The 11,794-nt window shown below is 45.4% G+C and overlaps 1 protein-coding gene across 1 annotated transcript; it reads right to left on the minus strand.

Moving 5' to 3' along the window:
• Positions 1 to 4,301: 4,301 nt before the first annotated feature.
• Positions 4,302 to 8,262, minus strand: PCNP (PEST proteolytic signal containing nuclear protein; the record flags this gene model as incomplete). Its single annotated transcript, XM_010150840.1, has 4 exons — positions 4,302 to 4,684; positions 5,610 to 5,665; positions 5,987 to 6,061; positions 8,042 to 8,262. Coding segments are annotated over 4 exons (482 nt in total), but the record flags the coding sequence as incomplete, so codon positions are not given.
• Positions 8,263 to 11,794: the final 3,532 nt, after the last annotated feature.

The raw sequence follows: 11,794 nt of genomic DNA on the forward strand, positions 1-11,794 counted from the left end.
CCCCTCGAGCAGCGCTTTACCAACACGTGTCCCCGTGCAGGAGCAACAACCTCACACCCCTCGAGCGGCGCTTTACCAACACGTGTTCCCGTGCAGGGGTGACAACCTCGCGCCCCTCGAGCAGTGCTTTACCAACACGTGTTCCCGTGCAGGGGTGACAACCTTGCACCCCTCGAGCAGCGCTTTACCAGCACGTGTTCCTGTGCAGGAGTGACGGATGGCGAGGGGCCCCCGGCCGCTGTGCTGCCACCGGCAGGCGCTGGGGAACACTCCTGAGTCCACTGTGACGCTGGAGGGAGGTTTCTGAAAGCACCAGTTTGTCTCCCACCCCTGGGCAAGGTCTGTCACCAGGGCAGTTTTCTTGCCGTAGCTCAAGTGCCCTGCCTTACAGACAGGAACAGCAGTAATCCCAAGAACCACATTTAAGAGCTAAGTCCGGATTCACCAAGGTTTTGAAGACCTCACTGTGGGCCACTGACTCAAGGAATACATATTCCAACTGCAGCCGGGCACTGCCACCCTCACCCGCTCAGCTCAGCCTCAGGAGCAGCTGACGCATACGTCCCTCTGCTGCAAAACACGCACACTGCCGAGTCTCAAGGCTCGCGTCGGGAAGTACATCCCGCTGCACTCCCACCGCTCCAGACTCGTACCGGGAAGTCCGTAAGCAGAAATGTAACACACTACGTAGGGGTCAAGCACAGCAGTTCATGTTTTGTGTCTTAATTGGGGTAACCCCAAGGCAAGGGCTCCAAATGCCAGGAGCTGCCCTAGGCAAGCATGATAGAGTATCTGAGAACAGTAGGAGATCCCTTTGTTAACAGAATGAAGGAAGGAGTTAGTAGGATAAAGGAAAAAAGCAGATTGATAACTGTCCAATTTTTGTGGTGGTGTAGTGTCTCTTGGCAGAGGAACTAGACCAGTTACGGTGATTTTAGAACGTAACTTTCCCTTCTCTAGCTTAAGGGAATGCAGAACTCTCAGCATTCCTCAATTTATAATGAATTAAACCACCCAACCTCTTTCTGCAGAACGCCTTTTCAGGCTAACTACACAGAAAGCCGCCTTGAAATTCTGATGCTCCCCTGAACAGATTCACCTTCCCATCTTACAGCAGCCTAGGAGGAGATCCAGTTACACCTGTGATCTCCAGCACAAAGCCTCTTCAGGCAGCAGAAGCCGCTACTTTCTCCAAAGCAGATTTCCCCTCCAGGTCTCCGCAGAAGGAAAGCTTTGGAGAAGGCAACCCCAGCACAGAGAAATCGGCAGAGCTGTGCGGGTTCTGACAAGAAGGAGCTTGACACATCTGCCAGGCCCAGAGGTCAAGCCCAACAGGCCTGAAGGCAGCTGCTGCGGTCATCTCGCTGGGTGACGGCAGCTGATTTTGTGGAAGCTAGTGAATACTCTAAAGTGGGTCACCAACGACACGGGAGCAAACCCATGAAATTAAACCAGCATCCATCAGTTTGCCTTTGACAGGCTGGTGGGTACTTGTGATGGTAAAACGCAGATTCTGAGAATCTGGACAGTGCACCTCCTGTGCTCTTACAGAAATGGAGCGAGGCGCGCAAGGGGCTACACCCAGGATTGCCTGACGCACTGCCACTGGCTCTCTCCACTGTTTGGGTTGTGGGGTTTTGTTTGCTTTGCCTTGTTTTGTTTTTCAAAGTTACTTTTGTACAGCTAGCTTTAGATGAGTTTGGATCCACTCACAGCCCAGCAGGCTCCAGAGCAGCCTAGCTGCAGAGGTTACTGGGGAACCACTTACATCTTTACCTCAGCTCTTGGAGGTTTTGCAGGCTGCCCAGGTGCCCAGCAAAGCTTTACTGCTGAGCTGAGCCAGCAGAAGCCTTCTGAGACCAAACTGCACCAGTTACATGGACAGACACTTCAACCACCAGTAGGTAAACGTGCCTTGCTGTACTATGCAGCTAGTGGTCTCACTACTTCTGGGAGATACACTTTCTCCTGGAAGCACTGAAGATGGCTAAATCAGGTTGGTTACCATGAGTTTTAGGATTCCTGAATATTCTTAGAAAACAAACCAAAAAATAGCACCCCTCCCAGGCTATCCTCATGCAAAGGCCATGACTACTGCAACAACTCAAGCGAAGCTCTAGCCAACCCTGGCCCTGACAGTACTTTCCGGATCAGTTCCTTCCCGCAAGTGTCAGACACGAAACACCGGCTGACACCCGCATAGCTACAAGACCCAGCTTGCTTGGCGCTCAGTCCTGAGTGGATTTAGCCCACCCTGGTCCATCTCCTTCCGTGAAGCACTGAGAAGGAACAGGACTCGTACACCAAGCGAGGCAGGACCTCTGCTCCCCTTCAGCTGAGATCCAGAAGCTGCCGCAGTCTCTCGCAAGGTCTAGGGTTACACTGACTGACCACAGGAGTAAGATAGATAAATATAACTTTTGCTCTCTTACTTGCACGAAAGGCATTTCCTTGCGTGTCTGCCATTCTGCCTAGCACCTTCCTAAAGGATTCTGAAGCACCGAGAAATTCTGCTGAAATCAATGTCTGTTTCAGCCAAAGATGCGGAAGACCTCGTTGGTGGCAGGTTACCTAAGAAAGAACAGGTCTCAAAGTAATCCCGTTACTCTTACTCCAAGTTCCCTTCTGCCTTTTCCTAACACAAGAGACCCAGACAGTGTCGAGTAACTGCTAAGGAGCAAGATAAAATAGTTACTCACTGTGAATTACCACTATCTTGAAGGGGTTTATTTTGACAGCATAACCACACGTGATAAAAGTAAGTGAGAAGTAAACGCTTCACTTTGCTGTGCCTGGTTCCAGTAACGCCCAAAGCAGTTGCTGTGGAAGTCCTGAAAGCGTGTTTTCTTTCGTTTTAAATAAACCAAAGATTTCTGCTATGGAAAAAAAATAATGTATACGTTTTTATGTTACGTTTATAACAAGGCTTTTAAAGAAAATAGTTACAGGTATTCGACTGCATCAGACTTCAAAAGAAAAAAAAAGATTACACATACAATACAAAAATACAAAAAAATAGTTTTTAGAACTTACAAACTCAAAAGCCAAAGTGGTCAGAGCTTTCCTAAAATAAAAACTAAAAAAAATACACTTCAAGATGCACTTTCCTTTCTGCACTCACAGGTTCAACTTTAGCATGAAGAGAAGTTTGAGAGGCAGGATGAAAGCAATCAGTTCTACAGCCAGTTCCAGGTCGAAATTAATGTAGTAGTTGACACTATCAGGTATTTGAGTTTAAAAAGAACCTTCTGTTTGTGAGGGGGGAGGGTGGGTTGTTGCCACTTACAACTTTTTGTTACACCAGTTCCGCTAGCACAACGTAGAATTAGGCTGGAATTTAGCCAGTCCGTACTAGGTGCGACCCCCCACAGCACCGTTCTGCAGCACGAAAGCCAGGAAGTCAAACTGACCAGGCTAACGCCACGGACAAAAGTCATCACGGAAGGCAGACGGGTAGGAAAAGGTTGAGTTTTAATTCTGACGCTGACGCTCGCTAGAAGCACCAGGACGGCAGATGCAGGATTCTTCGTTAACCTGATAGCGTCTGCTGAGGTCACAGCCATCGAGGCATTTCGCTTCCGATGGCCGGACGGGGAAAGTGCATCTTAGATTTTTCATTCTTAAGCAGTGAGTTATCGATTTTTGGTGTGGCTTTTATTCCTTCTAGGCATAGTAAAGAAAAAATATTTCAACCAAATATGAAGCTTAATGTACATTATCTTGTCGTTTTGGTGGTGGCTTCTGTGTACCACAAGGAAACGCTCAACAAGCACTACTCAAGGCTAATGATTTAAGAGGAGCACACGGAAAAGACTGATTCACCTTTGTAGTGAATATTCTTTACAGACTGTATCTAATATACAGACAAGGCCCGCTGCCTTAGGATGAAACGGGCCACAGAAGGTTACACATCCTACAAGAAGTTTTAAACAGAACTAGAGCTAAGTTACCAGAGCCACTCAGAGCAATGCAATTCCTAGTTTGCAGAGCCTTAACAAAAGGTGACCGCAGGGAGAAAAAACAAAAAAGAACCAAACCAAAACAGGTTCTTACTACTTCCTGCTAGTTTATAAGTTTATATTCAATTTAATAGTCCAGTCACACTTCTAGGACAAGACAATGCTCACTCGTTAGCAGTATCCCTAGGAGTCAACTGTTTCTCCTGTTACGAAGAGGGAGCCAGAAGTGATAATGCGAGAGCGTTCAGTGTTAACCTGATTAAAGAGACAGTAACCTTTTTTCATCCACCTTAATTAATCAATGACACCCTCCCCCCCCAAAAAAAAAACCTTAAAAAGGTACCACTCCAATTTCTTTATTATCTTAACCTTTTGAAACTAATCACATGGGACTACAAAATTAGCAAATGCCTTGAAATCTGTATACAAAACATAAATTACCTCTAATTTCAAACTCAGGTATTAGTGTACCACTCAAAATCTTAAAAAAGTGGCTCCAAAGATAGTCTTATACCATTCTTAAAAAAAGGAAACTGTTCCTTTAATGTTACACCCCTTCCCTCCCCCCATACACCCAACTCTCAATCCACATCGTTTAGTTATGTTCTTGGTCATGGACGTTTCCGAGATGAGATTTTATATTTCGTTCCCATAGCTTCTGGTTGTCGGAAAAGCCATGCTTTCCTTTATTGAAGGAATTTGGTCCTGCTGAGGTTGGTGTATCCCTGTGAAAAGGAAAACACAAGCTGTTGAGAAAGTCAGTTCAACTACAGTGGTTTGTGCAACGTGATGCTGAAAACACCAGTTTCAAGACCGACCCACACACCTCTCTTTCCGTTACGCCAGGAGTCCTCGCTATCAGCAACTGTGATTTGGCCACAGAACTCGTCTCTCGAGCGCGTCAGGACAAGAGCCGTGAGACGGGGCAGCAGAGAAGGCGGGAGGGGCAGCTGCCAGCCGTCAAGAGTTTGTTGCAAGGGCTACAAAACTAGGGAAGTAAATTTGCTGCCGGAGGAAAAAAAACCTCACTGAACATCAGTGAGCCTCCAGGGAACTGACTTCAAAAGCAGCCTATCACGATAAACAACTTTCTGCTCAAAATTCATCCCTAACTTCAGTGAAGCCTCCTCTGAAAATGTCCCTGTTTATTTTAGGGTTGGCTCCACGCTGTCTCAAACGTGTGGCAAGCAGCAGAATTGTTTACCTATTTGTTTTAAAATGAAACAAGCGATTCTTTCTCTCTGTGAGAGACGATTCTCATTCTCCCCTTGCACAGGAGTTTAGAAGTCTGACCACACTGCCCTGCTTCAGGGCAGTTTATAAATGGAGAACTAGGAAGACAAAGTTGAACAGAAAACAGGAACGCCCACCTGTTACCTTTCCAAGAAGAAAACGAGTTTCTATTTAATACAGACTCAATTCTTCCTCAGAAAGGTGGCAAATAAGATTCAAAGTGCAAATGTCAATGTACTCCTTGTAACCTACAGCTCAAATAGTTGAAAATATCCGTACTAAAAGCTTCTGGAGAAAAGCTTTTTGAACCTACTCCAGCTTCCCGTATTTCTAACCCACTGCAAGACCTGCCCTGTGCTGGAGGAGCTGTTCTCACACACTCACCCTTCTCCAAGCCGTAGGTAAAAGCTGACCTACCTTCCAATGTTCTTCATGCGCATCTTGGCTTCCGGAGGCATTTCTTCTGGTTCGCTCTACAGAGAGAGAGAGGTTAGAGCCTGGCTGGGTGCTCCCACCTGAACATTACCAATGCCCCACGAGGTCAAAGCAACCATTCATTCCAACTGTGCCGTGCATCTCATTTTCAGGGAAGCGTTACCAGCACTGTAATGTTTTCTTCAAGCAACACAGAGCTATGGAGCTGTACTTTCTTGAACAGACACACAAGGGATGTTTCTAGGTTGAAAAATCCCTGACATTTATGTAAAGGAGCTTAAATAACCCACTCCCTCTGCCTAACTCCGACCCACAACAGTGGCACTTTAAGTTGTGTTGATCACTGGCTTATTACTCACATCTTCATCTTCATTGAAAGCTGCTGCTACGGAAAGGGTTTTTGGAGCAAGAGTTGGAACAGGCTCTTTAGGCTTCTGAAAAAGACCAAACGCACAAAGTCAGTCTACTAACTCAAAAAAGCTACCCTTGGTATTTTAAATATTTTGGTAAAATTAAGTCAAATGTCTTCCCTGAAACAGGCAACGAGAGGGAAAAGTGGTTTTGTCTGAATCAAGCAGATAAAGGTTTCTCTCTAATGAAAATGGCTGCTGCTCACTTGTGCGAGAGACACTCTGAGGAGCAACCTGGGCCTCCTCACATTACAATTCCCCACAAGCAAGTCCTAACTTTCTAGCACACTGCAGGGGCACACAGCCACTGGTGCATGACACGAACAACTACACCCAAACCGGAATAAGTTGAGGTAGTCAGAATCTTACTATGTCACTGTTTCCGTTATTCTTTCGGGGTATTCTTATCCATCAATGCCAGGAAGATGAAGGTGTTTATTTTCTTTTAACAACGTAACAGCTTTCTGGCTTAAAACAATTCAGTACTTTTAAGCTAGCATCAGTGTGCATCAGAGAGTCTGGTCAACATAAGGCTCCTTTAAAAAGTGTTATTTTGATTTCCAATTAATACTTTCCTCTGTGCAAAGCGTAAGAAGGCATCAAACTTGCAACCGGTACACGTGATACAGCACAGATACCAGAAGTAACTGTGAGACCACAAAGCAAGCACTGAGTCATCAGGAACAGTTCCCCCTACAGCACCACCGGTTAGCCGAATCAATCGCACACAGTGCTCCCTCCATTTTGACTTGATCGGCTGTAATTCCATACACACTCAGAGTTGTGAAGCTGATACTGCAGCAGAGTCCTTCGGCGACTGCCTACAGCTCTACCTCACCAACGGCACATAACATATCGATACCCTGACCTTTTTTAAAGCATCAGCTCCACAGGAACAGGCAACATACCGCGGCAGTAAAAACGGCTGAAAGGAAAGAGGGGACGTTTCAGCACTGTCCAATCTGGCGCGCTGCCAGTCACCCACTAAATTCAGCGAGCCAGAAATCCCGAGCCAAATTTACTGCCACTGGAAGGGTCTTTCTACATGAGAAATCGGAGCTTGCTGGTGGCTCAGAGAGGGCAGCTTTGACAATTTTTCCAAAGCCTGAGCTGACCTGAATGCATTTATTCCGCAGAATGCAGTCAGCCCACACCTCCCTCCCATCTCAAACTAACAGAGCATCCTTTCCATCTTCTGCAGATCTGTAAAGTGCTGGCATTGCAGGTGCAAGCCTCAAAACACTACACTTAAGAGTTTGATCCAGCCAAGGATTCATAACGTACCACTGTGATGGATACATGGGAACTGTAAGTGAACTGCATGCAACAGAGGGGCAGCAGCAGGCTAGTCCTTGCCCAGGCTAGTAGAGGACTATTCTGGGAGTCAAGAGAATCATCGGATTCATGTCTGAACAAGCACAAGGATACCTTGTACCTGACAATAAAGGGGATGGGAGTTCTCAGAAAGCTATGTATCGAAGCCTCATCTCTTGCATACACTATCGATGAATGGTACTGACCTTGCAAAGAACAGGCAAAGTCATGAAAAATAAACTATCCTCCCCCATGCTAAAATAAGACCTCTGGAGTGGGAGACAACCGATTAAGCCACCTGGGAGAGTATTTTTCGTGCAGCTTTTAAGCATCCCATGCAGTGAAGCTCCCAAGCTCATTTCAAAGTAGCCTCAACAGTTTAACAAGTCTGCTCATTTCCCTCAAGAAATGATTCCAGTCATCAAATATCATTAAAAAAATTATTCTGCACGTTCAGAGATCTACAGTTCATTTTAACCAAGTCTGATGCTTCCCAAGACAGCTGACCCGGTAGTCATCACCCTGAAGTACTTACACGTGCATGACCTGCTGGCCCTGCAAAGCCGCCTTATGCTTCATCCAAGCTACCCACATGCAATTCAAGGCTTTCCTTCTGCAAGGAAGCCTCCCCAAAGCAATTCCCCCCTCTGCCTCACCTTCACGAAAATTCAAAGCCCTCAGACAACTTACATTTGCTCCTAGTTTGATGGATATTGCAGATGTCTTCTTTGCTGTTTGACTGCCTATGGAAAATCCAAACTTGGACATTTTGGCAGGAGCAGGCTTTGTGGTGAAGTCTTCAGCTTCTTCATTAGCTGCCCGTTTCTCTGCGCTGCGACTCGAACTTTCTCCTCCATTACTGGAAGAAACAGTCTTAGTTTTCACAGGTTTTTCTGCCTCTTCTTCAGGTCCTGGTGAAGTCGAAACAACTTACCAAGATGAGCTATTTTTACTGAGCAGATTGATGGGAGCAGCAACCTCAAAAAGCATTATACTTTGGGTGCAATAGGTAAGGTGTTTTTAGTGATAGCAAAACACAAAGAGGAGAAGAAACTGCAAGCACTCCACTACTCGTAAAGAACTTCTTGTGCATGAGCCAGGAAAACAATCTTGAAGCACCATCTCTTTATTTAGTATGAAAGTCAAAGTTCACGTAGTAAATTAAACGCAGGTGACTACATCTTTTTAGGGTTTAAGTTGCCATAGATAAGCTGTCATAACTGGAATCCCAATTCCAAATCTAGAGTAGATAATCTAAGTTAAAATTAATGCTACTACATTTCTACAAAAACATGTCCATGCCAGTCTCTAGGCTTGTCTGGCACAACTCTAAAATCATGGAAGTGACTAGAGTGAGGCCGGCTGTCTCAATCATGTTTCAAGTCACTGCTTGTCCACATTTCATGTGTAATAAATCTGCCAAGCTCTGCTTGAGGAAGGAATCAGCACTAGAAAAACATATATATGTATATTTCATCTTTTCTGGTTTTGTATGAAGTCATGGAAAACACAGCAGCTGAACAACAACCCACAGAGAGAAAAAACACTCAAATCACATTTTCATTCCTATATACTCAGCTTCTTCAGCTACACCGAGAGACAAAGGTGTCCTTGGAAAACTCATATTGAACATAGTAAATGCTTCAGCAAAACCACGTTTCTTTGCTGCTGCAATAAGCAGATCACTGCAGTAGCAAAAGGGGGAAAGGAAAAAAACCAACCACCATGCACTGGGGAGTGGACAGGAAAGTGCTCATACAACCAGCCTAAGAAAACCTGGAGCTGGCACCAGTCCCTCATCCTATCGACTGGAAAACAGGATACGGTCACAGCAAGCGAACACAGCAAATTCAGACCATCAGGGAAGAAAGCTCTTTACATTGCTCTCTAACATGAAAACATAATTATTAAGTGAGACAGAGCAATGTGAGAGAAGCTAGTCTGAACTGGGGGTCAACAAGACTGCAGTCCTCAGGGGAAAAAAAAAAAAAAAGAGGAAGCAAACAACATCAGGAGAAAGAAAAACTAGGGACACCGTCTATATATATGTTTCTGCTGTTTCCCAAATCATAAGCAGCAGGATGCTGCTTTCCATCCCACTCTTCTAGCCATCAAGATAAATACGTTTTTGTTCTAATCACTTATTATTATTCACCTCTGGAAAGATGGCAAATGACCCAAAAAGAAAAAATTAGTAACTTGAATAGACTTCCCTCTATTAAATAACAGCAATAGTCTGCACCACTAGAAATTTAACCCAGAAAGTACAGCTCTAAAAGTGACAGAGGAGGAAGGAGAAACAGGCAAAATTCCCACAAGTGACCTTGGGTACTGACTGCTGCCTTAGCAGAGTTTTCCAAACAGCAGTCTGCAAGGTGACGAGCAGCTCTTCACAGCTACGCCACGGAATCACATTAAATGGAATGCAGCACCAGCCTAGGCACTCTAGAGGCTGCAAGGTGATTCAAGAGTAGGTAGAAGCTTCACTGGCCTTGGAAGTGTTGAAACGTGGGCCTAAAAGTTTGCTTTTTCCTAAGACACAAACCCCACAGCAGCCCAAATCTTGGGGCACACTGGATCAGCCCAAGTTCCCAGGCTAATGCTAGGTGGAGGCTAACTACCCTACAGCTCGCTTCTCTGACTGCGCATTCTACAGCATCGCTAAGCGCAAGACGAAGCCTAAGAGAGGCTAGAGTTGGCTGTATCAACCCCCACATCTCTTTTCTTGTCCAAATATTAAACAGCTTCTCTCCTAAAAATCACCACTGTGGTATGAACATTACTCCTACTAGGATCCACTTAGGATAAACTGCAGCCTTTTGTAGCTTCCTTACAACAACTCATCCTTACTGAAGGAGCCACAAAAGGGAGGGAGCCACTGTGCTGTTCCATTTCTGCAGAAAACAGAAATGCAGGTGTATATTATCCCTGAAATATGTCTCTCCCATCTCACATGCCAAGGCATAGATATTTTCCAAAACATGAAGGCTCCTTTATTATCTCATAGAGATCTCAAGGAGGTCTTGCTTCACCTACCAAAAGCACCAGTACTATTTTAAAAACTAGCCTGACCAGTGCTTTTTTTTTCATGGGTCACAGGAACAAAAAGCTGTCATACTTCACAGATGAGTTTTTTCTCATGAGTATCATGGTGGTGAGGCACTGGGACAGGTTGCCCAGAGCAGCTGTGGATGCCCCATCCCTGGAAGTGTTCAAGGCCAGGCTGGATGAGGCTTGGAGCAACCTGGTCTAGTGGAAGGTGTCCCTGCCCATGGCAGGGGGGTTGGAACTGGATGGTCTTTAAGGTCCCTTCCGACCCAAACCATTCTCTGGTCCTACGATCAACAAGCTACGTCAGCGGACAACTTCCACTACCTAGGCGTTTAAACGACAAGACTGACAGTGCTCAGTACGCAGCATTTCAGGATCTCTTGACCCTGGGAGTACAACCCTTGGTGGTGCTAACAACAAACACAGTCACAGCTACGTTAACTTTAAGGTAAACCCCACTAATGTTGGAAAAAGCTACTGACTAAATTGCTTTCAAAAAATCATCAGGGAACAACTATCATTTCTTAGGGCCAATGCACCGTAACTCATTAGGATGATGTTCCAGCACACCAAACTGTACATAAGACGGTAGGGATAACTGACATACTGATGCTGTCCAGCTGTTGTATTAGTTAAACAAACAAAAAATCAGACCCAGAGTACCAAAAGCCAAGGAACTACCTAAAAATCCAGTATTACTGTTCATATTTTAGCAATTATCAGAAGTAACATTAATTGCTGACGCTAACCTAATTGGTTTACAAGCTTGGTTTAATCTTCTAGCAGATAAAAAAAAGAATGCCCTCTATCTACAGATACACTTAAAAAGCCACCAAACAACAGGAAAGGGAAGCTTTAGCTTTGCAAAGCCACTGTCTTAATTTGAAGTCAGGGGGAGAAAGGAAAAAGAATCATTATTAAAAACTTCAGGAGAATTGCTAATGAACAGGACACACAATGACAGCAACGTCCAATTCACAATATAAATCGTATAAAACTGAACCGAAAACTTGCAGATTGCTGCCCAGCAAAACCTCGGGATGCTGAAAACAGCAGGTAAGGAATATTCACTTAGGAATATTACCCATTATGCCCATTCTTGAAAAGGTCTGTTAAAAGCTAATCTTTAAGGCGTTTTCTCTGCCAGCTGCACCAGTCAAATTTCTCTCAAAACACGGCAGAACTATTTGGTGTATTTTTTAGAGAAATAACTCATTTCCGTGCACAAGGAGAAGCCGTTAGAATGTTAACAGAGCTCCCCTGAGGCTGAGGCTAACCCTCAGGCGTGAGGAGAGCAGGCCCAGACCTCGGCCTCGCCTCCAGCGCAGCCCCTCAGGCCCGGGCCGCCCCCTCTCCCCGCAGGGCCGGGCACCGGCCGGCCCGGCACTCCCT

Source organism: Eurypyga helias, unplaced genomic scaffold, assembly GCF_000690775.1.
Source record: "Eurypyga helias isolate BGI_N326 unplaced genomic scaffold, ASM69077v1 scaffold48204, whole genome shotgun sequence".
NCBI classification, from domain to species: Eukaryota; Metazoa; Chordata; class Aves; order Eurypygiformes; family Eurypygidae; genus Eurypyga; species Eurypyga helias.